Source organism: Rousettus aegyptiacus, unplaced genomic scaffold (assembly GCF_014176215.1).
Source record: "Rousettus aegyptiacus isolate mRouAeg1 unplaced genomic scaffold, mRouAeg1.p scaffold_m13_p_4, whole genome shotgun sequence".
In the NCBI taxonomy this organism is placed as follows: Eukaryota; Metazoa; Chordata; class Mammalia; order Chiroptera; family Pteropodidae; genus Rousettus; species Rousettus aegyptiacus.
In genome coordinates this window covers 145,461,314-145,482,150 of record NW_023416307.1, presented here as the reverse complement: position 1 = coordinate 145,482,150, position 20,837 = coordinate 145,461,314, and the positions used below count along the sequence as shown (strand labels likewise).

At 32.3% G+C, this 20,837-nt stretch overlaps 1 protein-coding gene across 46 annotated transcripts in view; it reads left to right on the top strand.

The window, feature by feature from the left end:
* CLASP2 (cytoplasmic linker associated protein 2) overlaps positions 1-20,837 on the top strand; it is a 144,654-nt gene that overhangs the window by 32,813 nt on the left and 91,004 nt on the right. For 40 of the 46 annotated variants that reach the window (XM_036219968.1, XM_016158779.2, XM_036219967.1 and 37 more), the window contains one exon: positions 9,412-9,558. In XM_036219968.1, the coding sequence (XP_036075861.1) occupies positions 9,412-9,558 (147 nt within the window). Of the gene's footprint in view, positions 1-8,680; positions 9,026-9,411; positions 9,559-20,837 lie in introns of those variants that run through there. The other 6 variants (XM_036219974.1, XM_016158785.2, XM_036219971.1 and 3 more) reach the window with 5 other exon arrangements.

Sequence of the window (20,837 nt, the reverse complement as noted above, 5' to 3'; positions counted from 1 at the left end):
ACAATAGTAAGAAATTAATGCTGACTAGATCTTTCTTCCATACCCTGGAATAGTCTGTACAACATACTAGGATTGGGTAATTTAAATCACTGAAAGAAAGCAACTCTTTAACTTATTGGCAAAAAGGCCAGAGTTTTCTTCAAGGCAAAATGATAAGGGGGAAAAAAGAGTTTGTAAGGAGAAAAAGGTAGATTACAAGGGACAAAAGATTGAGTATTTAGCAGCAATATATGCAAGAAGTAGTAGGCACTAACACTGAAAACCTTAGCCTTCTTGAAACAGACCCATTTAACCATCTGGGTGCAAGGTGCTGGGCACCAGTAGCAACATATCCTTAAACCCAATGTTGCTAATGAACTTGAACCTTTAAGAAAAGGTTTATATCTTCTCTTTGTAGATATAGAATGGAGTAATTGATGTTCTTGGCAACTGTAATGACTAATCTGTAGCTGTCATGAAAATTTAACTACCTGAAATGACTAGATTTTGTAAAGGTTCTAAATCTTATTATGTACAGCATTTATTATTTAGTTTGACATTATGTTATCATGAAATACGTTATTTAATTTTATTAATACCAAGTAATGTTTTAAGTTATGTTTGCCCCTTCATTGAACTATTGAAGGTCTCGAATTTTTAAAGGGCTCTTTTAAAGAAAGGGGTAAAAGTCTTCAAATATGTTTTAACTAGTTAATTCCTACCTACAAATTTTTAGACTATCAAATTTCTTGGCCCTTTTTGAATGTTGTATAGAACGGACTTCATTTTTTATAAATAAAATAATTAACTATTTAAGATTAACTGTGTTGCTGAAAACACATCACCTTCACGTGAATATTGAAATTTGACCATTGTTTTATCTTGAAGTGCTTGGATTTTCAATTTCTAATTGTTTTACTGAAAATTTTCATTTTAGTTCAAATGAAGACATTTAAAATTTTTACTATTTGGTTATTTTACATCTGAAGATTTGTGATTTTCTTTACCTCTGAGACATCGTCTTCTATTATTAATTATTATTATTTTTGATAAGTTTCTCCTTCATTAGCTTATTTGTATCTTATAAGAATTTGTTGTAGTCTTTGCCATTATGACTTTGCTTATCATGTATTGGGGTTCTGTTGCAGGCTTTTAAGCAAGAGAGTAACATGATTCTATTTATCATATTTTTTAAGTAAAAATTTCAAACATACCCAGAAATATAGAATATTGTCATAAACCTTCATTCCCATCATTATCCAACTTCAAGGAATTAACCAACACATGGCCTATTTTTACTTATCCGTATCCTTATTCATCTGTATCCCTACCTATCTTCCCTAGCCCTACTATCTTGCTGGACTGGTGTATGTATTTTTGTGCACACATAGACATATATAAAATAAAACATTTTTTTAAAAGACAGTTACAGTACCATTATCACTTCTAAAATAATTAACCCGTAGTATCAGGTATTCAGTGTTAAAATTTCCTTAGTTGTTTCATAAATACCTTTTATAGTTTAAATTGAGAGTCACACAAAATTTATCATTACCATTGGTTAATGTATCTCTTAAGGTTCTTCTATTCACCTGTAGCAGTTGTCTTTTTCTCCTATCACCATTTATTTGTTGAGGAAAAAAATATCTGTCAGGTAAAGTTCTCCCACATACTAGATTTTGCTGATTGCATTGCCACGATGGTTTTATGTTTTTGTTTTTTAATGTTTTTGTATCCCCTGTATTTACTGAAAATTGAAAATTCTGCTAATGGTTTGATCATAATCAGTTCTGATTTTTTTTGGTGGGGAGGGGCACAAATTTTGTAGGTGGTAGTGTGTATTTTTATCAGAAGGCATACGGTGTCTGATTGTCTTTCTTTGTGATATTAATATTGAACAGTGAGTTCAGGTGTTATAGCCGTGTATAAAGTTCCCCATCCCTTTCACTTAACAATATCAGTACCCATTGCTTCAAATTATTGTTTTAGGGAATTGCATTGTCTACTTTGTAGTTTGGAAAGTCAAGAATGGAAGCAAGGAGACCAGTTAAGAGGTGGTTGTCACAATATAGGCAGGGATGATACTGGTTTGGCCTTAGATTAGGAGTGGCAGCAGAGGTAAGAAGGAGTGGATATGAGATACAACTTGGAGTTATATACAACAAGAACTATTGGTGGATGATCCATATGGGGCAGAGGAGAACTTGGAATGAGGCTCCCACCTTGTGAGCTTGAGCTCACTAGATGGTGATGTTATTTACTGGGATCGGGGATGACAGGGAGAACAGATTTGGAGATGATGGTCGGGGTTAGATTATCCATGTCAAATTAGAGATGCCATGGGGAAGATGTCTAGGAGGCAGTTGAATATATAGGTCTGGAATTGAGAGAGGATAGGCTAGAGACAAACATTTGAGAATTACCAGCATAAAGAAAATATTGAAAACTATTGAGAATAGATGAAGCCAATTAGAAAAGGTATGGTCTGGGGAAAAGAAGGATATATTCAACATTTAGTGGTTGGGTAATGGATGAAGAGACTGAGCTAGAGAGTCATGTGAGGTCAGAGGAAAGCTAAAGAGAGTATCCTGTTGTAAAAGCAGAATGAGGAGTACAGGCAGCTAAAATTTGTTTGCATTTTTGAGACACCTATGGTATCATTTGGTCCTTATTTAAGTTGCTAGTATAGCTGTAAGATATACCCACGGTCATTGCTAGATACGCAAGAGTATAAAAACAGATCAGAAATCCAAAGCACTGTAACTCATTGTTTTAATTAGAATAAGGAAGGATATAGCTTCCAGTGAAAAGAGGAACTTTGGTATAAGAAACTTCTTAATGTAAAACAGGGTATACTTTTTACAAGAAGGTCCTTGGTGTTGTGAGTTCTTACTAAACTCTATGGTTGGTTCACTGAAGAAAATCCACACAAAATGATTTTTTTAAAAATGAGACGATATAAAATTTTGGCTTGCTCTTTTGTTTGCCACGTAGGATGGAGCAGTTTTTTTTTTTTTTTTTTAATCTCTTATATGCATTCAGAAGCAGAAATTTCAGGTTTTGGAATACATATACCCATAAAAGTGAACAGCCATTTGAATGCGTAAATGGCTTTTCTTCAAAGGGGAAAAAAAAAGGAAGAGGCTTGATTATGGTAATATAAATATATAATTTCTTATCTGAAACCTTGGGGACCACTTGGGTTTTGGAATTCATAATATGTCAGATTATAGAAAAGTAATATGGTTATACACCTTATATAGCAATTCTGGCTGGGCTTGGGGCTTCACCTTGTAATCAAGCACATTAATATTTTTGCAGTTACAAATTCACAGTAAGTGGAAATAAAGATAATAAACTGGCCTTATGCCAGTTCACATCATGTTTTGCCATAAACTTGAGTTCCAATCAGTTCAGATTTTGTTGTCAAATGAATTTGAAAAGGCAAAACAAGTTAAAGCTGGATTTTTAGAGCTTTTCAACTTTCAGGCATGCCAATAATTGTGGGCCTATAAATAGCTCAGCGCTTACCAAGGACAGTTTCCAAGTGTAATATGAAGGCAACATAAGCCCTTATCCTACTTGGGCTTCTTTTATCTTCCTCCTTTCTTCCTGCCTGTCCCTCCTCCCTCCTTTCTCTTACCCACTTCTGCCTCCTTTCTTCTCCATTTATTCGTCCTTTATTTCCATCTCTTCCTCCTCCTCCTTCTCCTTCTCCTTTTCTTCCTCCTCCTCCATTTCCTCTTGTCCATCTCCTCCCCCATCTCTTCCTCCTCTATTTCCATCTCCTCTTCCCTTCTATCACCGTTTCTTCTTCCTCCCTATCTTCTCCTTCCCCTCCATCTTTTTCTCTTCCTCCATCTCCATCTCTTTGTCCTGCTCTTATGAGTTCCTCTCCTCCTTTTTCTCTTCTCTTCCATCTCCATCATATATGGAACCACTACACCCTGCTTGCTTTATGAGTTTGTATTCTTTAGTACTTTTTAATATATTCATCTAGTTCAGTTTCTGCACCAAACCATATAGCATTGTCTTTTTGAAATATTAGAGTGAGAACAGAGGTATCAACATAACTATAATTTGTACGTTGTTTCCTGTATTCGATCTTGTTTTGTTTGTTTATTCAGTAAATATGGAAGCATCTACTATATATATCCTAGGAAGTTTTTTTCTGATATATCTTCTGGTTCATTAATCATCTTTTGAGCTGTGTCTAATCTACTGTTATGCCTGCCCACTGGATTAAAATTTCAATTGTTGTATTTTTATTTCTAGAAGTTCTGTTTGGTTGTTTAAAAAAACTATGTCACTTTTGTTATATATACATATATAATTTTGTCATCTCTGAAGCTATTTTCAAGCTTCCCTAGTAAAGCATCCAAGTATAGCCTGTGTTTGATAATTCTAGAATTCGAAGTGGATCTTTCCTATTGTCTCTTTCTTTCTGCTTATTCTTTCTCATGGTATTTTGTTTCCTGTCATGCTGAGTGACCACTGGAAAATATTTGTGCAAATAATGTGAGGCCAGAGACTTCCAGGAAAATTTTGCATTTGCTTTGGCTGTTGCTTGGGAGTACTAGAAGTGTGAGCCTGTTGAGTTTAAGGGCTTGAGTGTTTCAACCACCCAAACCTTTGACCTTAATGAAGTACTCCATTTGATTTACTTCTCTACTGGTCTCTTCAGAGAAAAGTTTGGAAAGAATAAAAGACTTTAAAATGGTAAGAACTTACTTAAAGTACATTTTCATCTTGAGAGTACAGTTAAGCCTTGAACAACTAACTGTACAACCCCCATGCAGTTGAAAATCTACATATAACTTTTGACTTCCAATAAACTGAACTATTACCCTCAGTATCCACAAGGGATTGGTTCCATAACCTCCTGTGGATACCAAAATCTGCAGATGCTCAAGACCTCTCTACAAAATAATATAGATCAGTGCATACAGTAGGTCGTCCGCATCTGCAGACTCCTAGACGCAGAACGAAATAGTGCAGGTATTTATTGAAAAAAATCCATGTATGAGTGAACCAGCGCAGTTCAAATCTGTGTTGTTCAAGGGTGAACTGTATACTCGTTTGGTATACCAGCTTCTGTTGGGAAGACTGTCCTGTTAGACTGCATCTTATGTTGGTCTTGAATTTTGTTCCCTTTGCCCACAAGGCCTTCAGAATAGATCAAATGTACTGGTTTTATCCTTATATTTCTTAGTATATTTTAGGTATATTTATTGTTTTAAGAGGGTTTTTTTTTTTTTTAATGTATATTTTATCCAGTGATTGTAGTTTGTTTGCCTTTGGAGTTTTGTTTCAAATAACCTAGTAATGCTTTTACTGGAGACCAAAAGTCTCCCTAAGACTATGAAGTGTGCTATTCTGAGCATTGCTCCACATGTTGGAGGTATGGCAGTGGGCAATAGACAAGTTCTTATCCTAATAGATAATAGATTTCAGTGGGAGGAGAGAGATAATAAATAATAAAATAAGTAAAATAATTGAGCTACCCTTTTAGTATCCAAAAAAGAATTCTTTGAGAAAGTAATAAATGAATAAAGATCTGAAGCAGGTGAGTAAACAATGTGGCTATGAAAAGGAAGAGCATTCTAGGCAAAGGGAACAACTGTAGAGGCCCTGATATGAGTCACAGCAAGGAAACTGGTGAGGCTGGATTGGAGAGAAAGATGAATAGATAGCAAGGAGATGAGATTAGAGAGACCTATGTGATATCTAGGATCTTGTAGATCTTGGAGTCTTGGTAAGCCTTTTAGGAAGATTTTGAGCAGCAATATGATGGGACTTTGTTCAACTCAGACATTATGTTGAGAATAAATTCTAGGAGTGCAAAGGTGGGAAGCAGGAAGAAGAATTAGCTATGACAGTAATCTGTAATCGTTTGAGTGTTATAGCACAAAGTTCCTGCCCACTTCCAGTCCAGCTTCTAGTTCACTCATAAAAGTGTTTCAGGAAGTGATGGGTGCTAGTAAGAAATAGAACTGATTTATTCTGATGTTTTGTGGTTATTAAAATGTTTTTAAGCCTAGAATATTATAGGCTTAAATAAATTACAAAATATTTTAAATTTAGTGGCTTGCGATGATATAGTTTTATGAATTCTTTTAGCTTATGGTCAAAAAAGATATAGCCTAATTGGAAGTGGGTAAAAATTTACTTTCTTCTATATTTGTAAATGCCTGTTTTTCTTTTTACTTTTTTATCCTTCGCTTTTTATATTTGAACCTATGTTACTGATGTACAGAAATTTAGGGTTCTGATTTTTTTCCCTGTTGCATTGACCCCTTTATCATTATTAATTGTCTCTGGTAATGCTTCTTCAGCTGGCTTTGTTTGAAGTTAATATAGCTGTACCCACTTTCTTTTGATTGGTGTTTGCTGTGGTCTTTCACTGTTATTTTATTTGAACATGGCCTTACCTGATATATTTCATTTAAGCAACCTATTTTTTAAAATTTTGTCTGTTCTTTTACTTGGAATATTTAGTCCATTTACATTTAAGGAGTTACTGATATACTTTGGGGTTTTTTTTGCCACTTTATCTTTTAGTTCTATTTTATTACTTTCCTTTGCCTCCTTTCCTACTTTTAGATTAATCAATTATTTATTTTTTCTTCTATTAGTTTACATTTACTTGTATTTTAGTGGTTACTCTAGAGCAGGAATTGGCAACTGTTACTCGCAGGCCAAATCCCGTCCCAGTCCTGTTTCGCACATAAAACGTTATTGAGGCACAGCCACATCCATTTGTTTACATATAATATATCACAGCTTTGGCACTGTATGCAGTGGCATAAATGAGTAGTACATATATGTATTGTTTGTAAAGCCTAAAATAAAATATTTACTATATGGCCCTTCATAGACAAAGTTTTCCAACTCCTGCCATAAGACAAGTGTTTTTTAAACTTGATTATGCATCAGAATCACTAGGATGGCTTGTCAGTACACAAATTGCTGAGTCCCCATCTCCAGAGTTTCTGAGTTCAGTAGATTTGAGTTGGGCCCCAAGAAATTACATTTCTAACAGATTGCCAGATGATGTTCAGCTATGAGTCTGGGACCACATTTTGAGTACCAGTGTTGTAGAGGTCATAATATGCATCTTTGACCTATTACGATCTAAAATAAATTACTGTACCTAGGGAAGTTTATGACTTCCACAATAATGGTAAAAGCCTTACTAGAACCCTTTAACTTTGTTTGCTTACCTCTTAGGAGTACTATTTTATAATAATCTCAAGCTGGCAACACCTCAAGTGGCCATGACAGTGTAATGGATATGAATAAATAGTGGTACATTCATTCATATACTAGAAAACTGTAAGCAGTGAAGATGAATCTTCCAAACATTAATTATATTAAGTGAAAGGAAGCTAGGTACAAGAGCACCTATTGTATGATTCCTTTCATACAAAGTTCGGAAATGGGCAAAACTAGCTTCTTATGTTAGAACCCAGTACTATCTTGCTTGGGCAGGAAATAGTGACTTTGAGGGGTTCGGTGAGGGTGTTCACATGAGGCCAAAAATGATCTGGAGACTGGTTACACTGGGATATCCATTTTGTGAAAATTTATTGAGCCGCATATTTATGATTTGTATCCTTTTTTCTGCTTATTTTGATGAAAGGCTAAAAATTAATTTCCTAGTAGTTTGAGAATGTTAGGAGTTAAATTTTTTTATTGGTAGAGACATTTACTCTTTTCAATTCTCATGTGTTTGTAGGAACAGAACACTGTTTCCATGGGAACTTCTGGCTACTCAGTGTTTCAGTACCTATCTTTCTGTAGATTTGTGTGTCTTTCGTCTCCCTTAGGTACATTTTTTACATATTGTGGCAAAAAAAAAGTTTATTTGGAATTCTATTAGTGTTTTTAACACAGCAGTCTGTATAGAGCATATAGGCTTTAATTGATCCAAACTGACTCCCTAATAGTTTTATACTAATATATATATTTATTTATTTATGTGCCTAGAAGATATTTTTTCCTACAAGTGGTGTTATTTAAGAAAAACACTTGCTGAAATGGAATGTGGCTTCCTATTAGGGTATCTATTTGATCCTCTTGTTTCCAATAAAAGTCTTTCAACACTTGTTTGCTATATTTCCTTTAAATACATATTTAATGGTAGGACTGGCAGTATCTCTTTGTAGGAATGATTTTTATTCCTAGTTTATTTGGGTATTTGCATAGGTAAGTGGAGCAGATTGAAAGGAGAAGATTCTGGCGTATTGATCTGAAGCCTGTGGTAAAGCTGCTTCTCTGCCTCGCCCATCTTGTTTGTCGTGGTTGGTTTGTGCAGGGTCCTAGAGAAAACCATCTTCTCAGACGGGTAAAATGCACACATATTGTGATTTTAGGGGGCAGGAGGTAGACGTGGGGTTTCATTTTATGTAAGGAGATGATGCTAGCGTGGTCATTCACAAATATTCTAGAAGGAGCTTTGTGGAATATTTTAGAATCATTTATGAGAACAAATTGTTCAGTTTGGTTTCTATGGCCTAAATAAACAGCAGATTACAGAGTTAATTATGCACAGTAATGAGCACCGTGATAGTCCATGTTTTACTGATGCAATAATAAGCAGCCCAGCAGAATATTGCATAAAACCTTATTATCTAGTTGTATAAATTTTCACATGAATTAAATTGAAAAATACAAATTTAGGCTTATAAACCTTTAGTATTGAATACTTCTGAAATTTTGATACAGAATAAGGATTGCAGCTGCAGAGAATTTTTTGAATACATAGAAAATTTTTACCTTTCATCTGGCAGTAGCTGCCATAAGATGATGTCACCTAGTAGCTGATTGGCTGTTACAGTACCTAGAGCAGGGAAGAGAAAGAAAAATGCCGGCACAAACCTCAGTGGTGGTTCTCTGGTTGTTTCTATCTATTTTTGATAGAATCTTTGATTAGTATCAGATCTACTGTATTTGGCCATGTGAACCTTTGGGAGCATCCTAGGGTGAGGAAAATTAAGAGCTTTCAGAGGAATGAGGCGACTGATTTGCAAACGGATCTGTGATTGTAAGTTGCAGACTCTGGGTATAAGGAATAAGGCAGGGTGTGCTGGAAGATGCACTATGGGAGGAGCTGGCAGAAAATGCTTATATTAGTAGCAAAAAAATAAAAAATACTTTTTCTTTCTTTAGAGAAAATTATTTGGTTTTACATTTTGACTTTATATATGGGCAAGAAATATGATAATATTGCAATCTGATTTTAAATTACACTGGTTTTTTTTTTATATCGTGTCAGCCAGTACATAAATGCTTCTTCAAAGGAGTATATTTTGTATTATATATCTTATAAAGTTATGATTTTATATATAGCTTAATTTGGTTTTTGAGTCCCACAGAAAATGGAACAAAGCTTAGTTTTCCTAAAATACATTTTTCTAATGGTTTGTACAGATAAAAGCTTTGATGATGAAGAATCAGTGGATGGAAATAGGCCATCATCAGCTTCTTCGGCCTTCAAGGTTCCTGCACCTAAAACATCTGGAAATCCTGTCAACAGTGCAAGGAAGCCTGGTTCAGCAGGTGGCCCTAAGGTTGCAGGTAATGTAAATCCATTTCAAATCTGATGTAAATCCATATCAAATCAATCTTTGATATGGCCACACATACCTAGAACTTCTGAGGAATATGTTTATTCATGACTGCAGCATGATTGCAGATCTGGAGAGTCTGTTGCAACATACAGAAGAATGTGCTTCCTTTTCAGAAATGTTTAAAATATTGTATATTGTTATTTCCTGTCAGAACATATGTGAATTAGTGTTTCCTTAAGCATATTTATTTTCAGATGCTGTTTTTTAAAGGAGATATTTAAGGGAGTCTTTTGGGTCTGTGTTTTTCGTTTTTAAGGAGAAAGCAGTTTTTTCAGAATTTGGCTATTAATTTTCAATGCTATAGTTGTTAAAGAAATATTGATTTATGTGATGTTTTTTACACATTCATCTCAGTAGTGAGTCTTAAATACTCCAACATTGGAAAAATGGTTGAAGATACTGAGTGTGTTGAATCATTTGCCACAATAGGAAATGGGTGGTGGTCAAGTAAAATTGCCTTAAAAATGGTTTCTAGATTAGATAATAATAAATAGGAAAAAAAAGGTTTATGCAGTTATGCTGGACATAGTACATTCTTTAATCCTATTAGAACTGTTTCTAGCATATTGTTTATCTTAAAATTTTTTAATGGGTTATTTTTTCATATACTAATTAGAAAGCCACGAGTACTTTTCAGGTGCTAGTTTCTGCCATGTCTTTCTGATAGAATGACTCCTATATGAGTTAGGGTAAATATTTAATGCTAGGGACATTATTTTCTTTTTTTTCTTTCTTTCCTTTTTTTTTGTGTGTTAATTCGTGTTAATTTGTTAATTTGAGAAAGAGGTTTTTTTTTTCTTATTTATGATGACTGATGGGGAAATCAGTCTCTAGGATTTTTGTTTTTTTTCTTTTTGTCTGTCATCTGTTAAAAGCAAAAAGGAATGACAAATAAACATATATTTTAACCAGGTTCTGTAAGTTGTGTTCTCTTGATCTTTTTGTACAACCAAACATTATTTTCTAAGTCATATCATATTCTAAATATAGGAAAGCAATCAGTAATATTTTATTTTAACTATCTTTAACTAATGTGTCATATAGCTGACAAGAAAGATGGTATGGTATATGTATACACACGCTAGTATATATTATTTATAAATATATACATATATTTAATTATATATTTACATGTATATAAATAAGTAAAATACTTTGACATAGAAATATCTCACTGATTTCTCTGGATATTTTGAGTAATTACAATTTCATATTTTAATTTTAATTGTTTTTGTTTCACAATTATAAGAGTGTATTCCCATCAAATGTTAATTATAGTCTATTACACATTTTCTATTATGCATTCTTAATCTGTGGTAAAACGTATATGACAGTCTGTAGCTTCTTTTGTAACAACGCTACCTTTAGTTATCACAAAGGGATTTTTTGGGACTAATTTTGAGCTATAGATTTCTAATCTATAATATGATAATTCATAAAACTTTTATGTGACTTAAAATGGATTAATATTTGAAATGCATGGTGATAATATTTTTATGACTGAGCTAGTGGTTGGTTTATAATTAGCTCTGTTTTTTTTTTAAACAAAAATTCAGATTTTAGTTTTACCTAGCAAAGGTCACTTAATTCTGATGTTAATCAAATTGATAAAATCAGATATTCTTTTTAAAAAAACTGAGACTTTAAATGCCACACCCCCACCCCGCCCTTTTCTGGTTTGTATTCCTACCAGATATGAAAATGTTGGGTAGCTTTCATGATTGTAGTTATTAATCACAGATTATATCATCTAGGCAATGGCCCTTTTGGTAAAAATAAGGGAGAGACCTTCATTCCTTCATTCCTTCTGCTTCTTTTGGCAGTTGCAGATTTATTCTGCAGTTGTTTTGTTTGTTTCATTTGCCACTGCTCATTTAGGTTCACTACCCATTTTCTATCTAAGAAAAGAGCTGCTATACAGAGGACATTATATTCCTTCAGAAATTAATGCTACTCTTGGCTATCAGTCCTTCTTTGGAAATTTAATTTTAGATTTTCTGTTTTTGGCAGAGGCTTACTGATTTTTCAATTAGCCGTAGAAAGTTTTCTTAGAGTTGTAGAATCTTTTAGTTAGAAGGGTTGTTGGGAGTTATATAATTCAATTTAGTATTAAAGTATAGCAATCCCTTTCAAAATATTCCTGTTAGATGATTATTCAGCATCTGATGAAAGTTAATATGTGCTCATGGGTTAAAATTTGGAACAGAAAGTACCTGCAGTACCACTACATGTAGAAATCACCAACTGATACATTATGATATACTTTCTTCCAATTACTTTTATAATTACTTTTCCAATTACTTTTACATGCAGATATTTTTGTAAGAGGAATTGGCACTATTTATCATGTAGTTTGGCATACATTTTTTCTTATATCTTACCCTGCACTATTTGTGACTTAATATTATCTATGCTGCTTTCAGTATTTTCTGCTGTCATAAACTGTATCATTTTTCCTTTATGTATATCTTTCAGCACATTTCCATCATTTCCTTGGAATAAATTTCTAAAGTATACTGAATTAAAAATCACAGGGATTTCTCATGTTCTTTCAGTTATAGTGTCCTCCAGAAAGGTTATAAGTACATTTCAATTCTGGATAAATTAATTTTTTTATAATACATTAAAATATGCTTCCTTGTAACTTCAACAAGAAGGATGAATTATTTGTTATCATGATGCTTGAAGGTTGCCCTCTCTCTCTTTATAACTATTCCATTTTCTAGAAGATTATATACATTTTCTTTCTCATAAATTTATATGGAATATAATGGTAATTCAATCCAGGCATGTCATTTGCGATTCCTAGCTATATAATAAACACATAGGTATGATTGGTTCCTGATTGAAGGAGTATGGTAGGTGAAGGTATATAATAGTGGTATAAGCCAATCATAGTTCACTGAGTTTAACAAATTTCTTTCAGATAAGATTACCAAAATAATAACATGAGCTGCTTTGGAATTCTGGCTGAAATTTTTGAAATGTTAGAGTTTAATTTACTTCTCCCAGAGATATATGTCAAGATTAAAGAGATGTATGCTATTTTTAGCAAAGTATCCTATCCAGTTAATTAAAACTAACAGGACTTGTGTTTAATCTTTAGTGTGTATTAGTTTTGCTTTGTTCTTTGGTTCAGTGTTCCAGCCTATTCTCGTATTATAAATGTGTGGCCTTTAAGCCAAGGAAAATCAAAAAAAGAGTTATGGGTTGCTTCATATCAATATATCATTATTATAAAAACTCATGTGAATGTCAAAAGTATTATTTTTATACTTTACTAATTAGAATAAAGTGAATTCCCTATAGTCCACTTTCTGAATAACATTTGTAATTTCATTATAGGAATTTAGGTAAACACATTTTCTTTTGGTTTAATGGCTTGGAATACAATTGCTGAAGGTACTTGATGGTTTAAAATACTCATTTCTCTATAGTATTTCAGGTTATATTTTTAAAAAATTATTGAGTGTTCTTACATATATTTTTCATTTTTTCATTTTATGTGTGTGTGTGTGTGTGTGTGTGTGTGTGTGTGTGTGTGTATATATATATATATATTTCAAAATCCCTGAGTTAGATGCTTTATTATCCTGATTTTATTGATGAGCAAACTAAAGTTTGGAAAAGTAACTTGCACAAGGTCATGCATATAATAAATAGGCAAAGCATAAAAATCACTTTCCTATACTGCCACCCACACTAATCTTACTGGTAATAAGGTAAATAAAGATTCTCCTAGATTCGGTCGCTCTGAGATTATAATCTACATAATGATCAGCATCCATAAATAGTCATTTTAAAGCTCAGCTGGTGTGATTCTCAGAAAAATAGAATATTTGGAAATAAGCATGTAGTTTTTCATTGTAAATAGAAATGCTTTTTAATATTTTCTTGTTGAAATTGCCTTTTAAAGTTTATTTTCTGAGTTATAGTATCCTTATTTCTGTACCAATTATTTTGGCAGCTGTTCTTTTTAAAAAATAAAGATCGAATTAGAAGATGATATAATCATTATTGTTTATTACTAATACTAGATTTTGAAGTTAGTGATTTCTCATTGAGGCTTGTGTATAATCATTGAGGCACATCATTGGCCATATCATCAATTCTCAAAGTTCTGTTGTTCTCTTTCATTCATTCAAGTGGACTCAGTATTCTTTCATTTCCACCTATTATCAAAAACAACATTGAAATGGTTTTAACTTTGAATTTTTATAATAAGGTAATTACCGCCTTTTTAAATTCAGTAGTACTTACTCATATTTAGAATATTTTATATTTTACTTTATCTATGTCTGACCCGGAGTTTTAAGAATGCCTACAATAGCTATTTTCCACAAATTATGCTAATCATTCTCGATTTTCCTGTCACGCAAACACTGAAGTTGATTTTTCTTTTAAACAAATAAAGATCATGAGAATCAGTATACATTTAATAAAATAAATCTTAGAGAATTTGTTGTTTAATGTTAGAATCCAATTTTTAACAGGTAAACCTCAATTTCCTATTTTTGAACTTTACATGTAACTAAATAAGTTTTTTGTTTGTGTATTGTTGTGTTCTTCTCTTCCCCTACTGACAACAAAAGATACTAAACCCAAAAGATTTATCCCTCATGATCTGATCCCGATTCAGATGAAGAGACCAAGCCTCTGAGAGTTAAATAATATATCCAGGATCAGACAGTTAGCAGAGGTGAAACAAGAACCCAGTGCTTGGCCCACTGTCAAGGGCTTCTTGAATCATCTCTGGGTCATTGACTAACATTGCATGTGATATTTATTTCTTATTTTTATTCCATATGGCAAAACAATATGACTTACATTCGTAATTTAAGGAATGGCCACTCACCATTCAGTCTTAAATTACTGTGAATCCCGTATCATTGACTATCATCAATAGATGCCCTAGTGCTATCTATATTAACTGTGGTTTTAAGGTAAAATATGATTTGAGTAAGCAACAGATGTTATTAATATAAATTAATAAGTTAATTGCCTACTATGTATAAAAATTTATATTTTGCTGTATTTTCTTTGACCTCCATTTTTTATCTCTTGCGCAAAACTTGGAAGTGATAAAGAAATTTCATTGTGCAAGGTTTATTTTTTGAAGTATTCAGAATGTTTTAAGAGAGAGAAGGAAATAAATAGCCAAACTATTTTGACTAAAATTAATAGGCAAACTGAAGACCCACTATCTCCACAGATAAGTTATTGTCTTTATCTACAGCTATATAGATCCTACTATGTGCAAGGCTTCATATTAGGCATCAAGGAGACCATATGCAAAGTTCAAGGTTTGAAACTTTTGAAGATAATTACAGTAACTTTCAATGCTCATTGTTCGACCAACCAGTGTTAACATTGTTAGCATTTTGGTCTTTCCATATTTCATTTGCCTATACTTTTTAACTGAGATTTAGGTCTTACAAAATTATATAGTCTCAGATAGGTAGGCAAATTACTTCAAGGTTTACCTCAGAAAAGAGTGAAATATCATTAATATAGATTATACATGTAAGGAATTTTCCATTAGTTAGACTCATTATACTTGATCCATATAAAGTAAAGTTTGTAATAATTATAATTCTAGGCATATATTTATCACATACATTATAATGAGTTGGTAAGAAGCATTATTTCTATGATGGACATGTGACTTTAAACTAATTTTTTATTAACTTGTCATTTTTATTTTTTAGAAGTAATTTGTGTGTTTCTTACTAATGAAAAAAATTAAAATGCAAAATTTGATTTTTTAAAATATAAATGGCATGCTCACCATTAACAAGTCAAACAATAAATGTTTGAAAAAAAATCTTTAATAATATCTTGTCTTTTTAATCCCATTTCCTTGAGGTAGACAGTTTTAAATTTAATAATGTATCCTTCCACATCTTACTGTGTTCATTTATGCAAATATTCAGGTTAGATTTTATTTTTGTTCACATTAAACATACTAGTAAACACTTTGCAACTTGCCTTTTATTTTATTATTTTTTTTTTACAAAACATCCTTTCATCCTTTAATATCAAGAATGAAAACTGTTGCATTCTTTTAATAGATATACAGTATTCCACATTTTTGATATACCATAACTTAATAAAGTATTTCCCTTTCAATATCATCGAGGTTGTTTGCAGCTTTTTCTTACAAAGAATGCAGAGCTCCATGTACTTATATATTTAGACATTCGAGTGCTTCTAAGCTGTAGATTAGATTCTTCTAAATGAGATTTCTTGATCAAAGGTTCTCTGTGTTTTTTATTTTAATAAAGACATTACTTTACCTTCTCCAGCATTAAATCTAACAGCCTCATTAATTTTTGCCATTTCAATGGGTGAAAAATAGTGCATCTTTTAATTTTGCGTTTTTCTATTTTTCTATACAGCTGACCATCTAGCCACGGGCCAGCAAATACTTACTGAAGGCTTTTAATGTGCTACTACTTTTGTAATGTCTGGGAAATGACAGTGAACTAAAACAAAGACCCTGCCCTCCTGACATTTATATTCTAGTGAGGTTTAGAATATTTAACTCCATTAATAGTAATTAGCATATCCTCTTCTGTGAATCACATGTTATTTGCCCATTTTTTTTATTGAGCTGTTTTGTCTTCTCACCAATTTGTTATAGTTTTTAAAATAGTATGCCTTTTACTCTTTTAATAATAGTTGAAAAATTCTTTCGGTCTCTTTGCCTATGGCATTTTCATATCAAAATTTTAAATTTTTCATTGTGGTAGATCAAATATGTCAATTTTGTTTTGACTTCCAAATTCCCTCTCTTGCAAAAAGTACTATTGTCCAGTCCCAAGTTTATACAAATAGTCTAATTTATTCTAAAGCATTTATTATTTTACATTTAGTTTATTCAAATTATCTGGAATTTATTTTCCTATAAGATGACAATATTTTCATGTTAATTTACTTTCTTCCTTTGCATGGCCAATTAATGTCCATACTATTAAATAAAACATTTTCATTGGATTGAGATATTATTATATGTATTTTGATTAGTTTCTGTGGTTTCTTTTTCTCCTGATTTATCTGTACCTGCTCTAGCTTTATACTGTTTTCCCAAACTTTTTATCATGAAAAAATTGGGGGCAGAGTTGACATAAAGTGAACACTCATTGCCTAGATTTAGTAACTAACATTTTGCCACATTTGTTTTAACTCTCTTCTATAAATATATTCCCATACATATTCTTTTTTTAAAACAACAATTACAAAGTAAATTGTAGACATTATATTTTATCCATAAATATTTAATATACACCTCCTGAGACTTAAAGGCATGCTCCATTATAACCACAATATCATTATTATACACAAAATTCCATAATATTATGTATAAAACAGTCTCCTTACCAATTTTTATGCCCAAGAAAGACATCGGTATTTTTTGAAGAATCTAGGCCAGTTGTCTTTCATTTTGTTCCATTTTCTGGATTTGTCTGATTTCTCTGTGATCTTATTTGTTCCTTTAGCCCTTTTATTTTCTGTGAGTTTCTTCTTATATACTTTCCTCTTTTTAAGCACTTTTCTTCTGTATTCAAATTTCCTTAAGTGACCTAAGCATATTTATTTATTGCAAGTGATTTAATGGGACCAGAAACAGAAATTTACTCAGTTTCTTAGTTCAAGAATGCCCTATTCTGTTGGTATAGAGTGAAATGTAGCTTCTTTGCTAACTTATCCATGGGGGGCTTTCTATCTACTTTTGATTCGGTGATACGTCTTATTTCAATAGAGCCTTTATCGTCATTCTTCATTTTCTTTATCCACCAAGTTTCGAAAGGATACCTCCCTCCTCTAAGTACTGCTTACCTGTGATACTGGGAGAACCTTAATTGATGTCTGTGTTCCACCACTATGGGGATCCTTTTATTTCACGGAATTCCCTCAGATTTTTCTCTCCTGTGAGGATTCTGTAGTTGACATTGCTGGTCGTAGATGTTTACATTTTCCCAATATAATTCATAATTCAATTTGTAAATTAAAGTTTAAAGTATTATTTGTCTTAGTTGTATTACAAGTACGTGCTGTGTGTAATTTTATTTATCTTTTTTGGTCTCTGTGTCTTTGGGAGTATTTAGTGGAACATTTGACTTGAATTTGGATGAATACCATTTCCCATAGGGATCAGAAAGTCTACTAAAAGTTTTAATATTTGGTAAGAAAATGCCTTTAAAAAATTACTTCAGCATTTTGTTGAATTTTAGGACATTATTATTGAGTAGTTTCTTCTTTCCCTATTGATATAAGTTCTTTGTCATGTATCAAAGTTTCATATATTCGTGGGTCTGTTTTTGAACTTTATATTTTGTTCATTTGATTAGTTGGTCTGTCCCTGCACTAAACCTGATTGTCATAATTAGCTTTGTCAATCTCAGTATCTGGTAGGGCAAGCACTCCCTCCCTTTACTTCTGTAGTAATAGCTCAACAGTTTTTGGCTCATTGCTCTTCTAGATTTTAGAATCAACTTGACAAGTGCCACAAGAAACCCTCTTGGAGGCTGATTATATTTACTGCATTACTTTAGGAAGACTGGATATCTTTATGATACTGAATCTTCTTGTTCATGAACACAGAATAGTTCTCTATTTATTTTAGTATTCTTCTTTAAATGTCTCATTAAAGATTTGTTATTTTTCTCCCCAAAGTTTTTCATCTTTTTTTGTTTTGTTTTTGATTGGTTTGGTTTATTCCTAGATACCTCAAAATATTTGTTACTGTTGAACACAGTATTTTTTTAGTTATAAAACTATTGAAAGAAATTTCAAAAGGCATAATTAAATGGACATACTACATTCCTGGGAAGGAAGACAATATTACAAAGCTCTCAGTTCTCACCAAATTTATGTATAGATTCAACGTATTGTCTTTTATTGAGATATAATTGACATACAGCATTACAGTAAGTTGTATAACATAATGATTCAATATTTGTATATATTGAAAAATGACCACCACAGTAAATCTGATTAACATTTATCACCAAACATAGTTACAGAATTTTTTCGTTGTGATATTAATGAGAGCACGGTGTTCCTCTTTATTCCGATTTATTTCACTTAGTATAATGTCCTTAAAGTCCATCAATATTGTATTTTTTTAAGTTAAAATTTCTAACGTTGTTGCTGATGCATAGAAATGAAATCAATTTTTGTATTTTGATTATATAGCTAGTAACCTTGCTACAATTTAATTTTTAAATGGATTTATTGTATATTATTTTGAGTTTTTTATCTATACCAGCGTTTGTTAAAGTATAGCCAGCAGGCAAAATTTGACTCTGCTATCTGGTTTTATAAATACAGGTTTGTCAGATGTAGCCATACCCATTTATTCATGAAGCCTAAAATATTTATTATCTGGCCCTTGACAGAAAAATTTTGCAAACCTCTGATTTATTCAATTATACCATTGTTAAATAATAGTGGTCTTGTTTTCTTCCCTTTCAATACATTTAACTTTTTTTCAACTTGTATTCTTCAAAATTAGTTTTGCTAGGTACACAATTTTAGATTGATAACATTTTTCTTTAAAAACTTGAAAGATATTAATATACCCTCTCTGGTTCCCACTGTTGCTTTTGAGAATTTTCTTGGTTTTTTTTCTAGGTGGTTTCTTTTTTTCTCTGATGATTTTGGTGTTATGCAGTTACACCCCAAAGTTTTGGGTGCCGATTTCTTTTTATTTATCTTGCTTGGGTTATTTTGTGCATTTTGAGACTATGTAGATTCCTGGTTTTCATAAATGTAGAAAGTTCACAACTACTCTCTTTTTAAATATTGCCTTTCTTCCAGTCTTTCTATTCTATTCTTCAGGTATTCCAATTAGTTATATATTACTTTTTCATGCTATTCTCCTTATCTCTTTATATTTTTCCATTTCCCTATTTTATTTCAGCTTATTTTATTTTTTTGCCACATTTTGGGTGACTTATTCAAGTGTATCTTTCAGTTCTCTAATTATTCTTTCTACTGTTTAACTTTTCAGTCAAGTTCTTTATATTTAAACAGTTATATTTTTCAAGTCATTCCATTTTTCCCTCAAATTTATCTGTTCATTTCTCATGCCTTTTATTGATTGATATCTTTATGATTCTGTCCACATTATTTCTTTATATGTTGTATGCACATTCATTCTGTAATCTAATTAGACATTTCTAATTTATATAGTCCTAAAATCTATGCATTGTTCCCTTTGACTCTTGGCTCATAACTGTATACCTTCTTGTGTATTTGAACTTGAGTGTGAGCTCCTTGCCTGTACTTAATTGGTGAGGGGGTCCTGTGGGTCCAATTGGAGATTCTATAAGTTTTCTTCAGAATATTTATTCTTTCTCGAAACTGGTAAATCACCAATCAGGAACCCCTACAGCCTCTTCTAGGTCTTGTCTCAATTGGAGAATTCTAGGTTACTCTAACCCCACCTGTTAGATTGGGACTCTATTTTTGGATGGAAAGAGCTGCAAAGTCACATTGTTCAAGGAGCATTTAAGAAAGAGAAGAATTGTTAACAGCTATTCTTGCTAACAGTCTACAGTAGTTTGCCCTCTGACCCCAATTATTCCATGCCTCTCACTCATGGACATTTGCACTCATGGACATTTCCCACAAGTCTCATCTTAATAATAATATCAGGCTCAAAGTCCATGACCTTGTGATCTGCATTGGGTCTAGATGCATGTGAGTGTTCTCTTGTGTGACTCCTCTCCATCCAGAGGCCTATGAACTAAAAAGAATTTTTACTTGCACCCTACATGTTCAACATACAGTGGTGGTACCAGGTTAAGATAACCATAATAGACTTTTATTCAAAAAGAGGAGGAATAGGAAGTTCACAGTAGTCACTGGTTTATAATATTTTGAAATCAAACAGAAACATGTTGTTAGGTTCCCTTACAAGGATTTCCTCTGTGCTTGGTTCTACCTCCTAAAATCTTTCCATCTTTTACATAAAGCTATCCTTCGTTTTCATCTGAGTATCTTTTTTAACATACTTCCCTTAGAAAATTGGGTATGGATCCAGAAGGCTCTTATTTTAAACTATCTTTTGTTAGTGTGACACTCTCTAAAAATTACGGATTTTTTATGAATTTCTAGGGGTTCATGCCATATTTACCTCCATTTTGTTTCTTCATTATTTCTTTCTCTTCGTTGCTAATCTCTTCACTGTAGCATGAAATGAACCTGCCCTTTTTCATT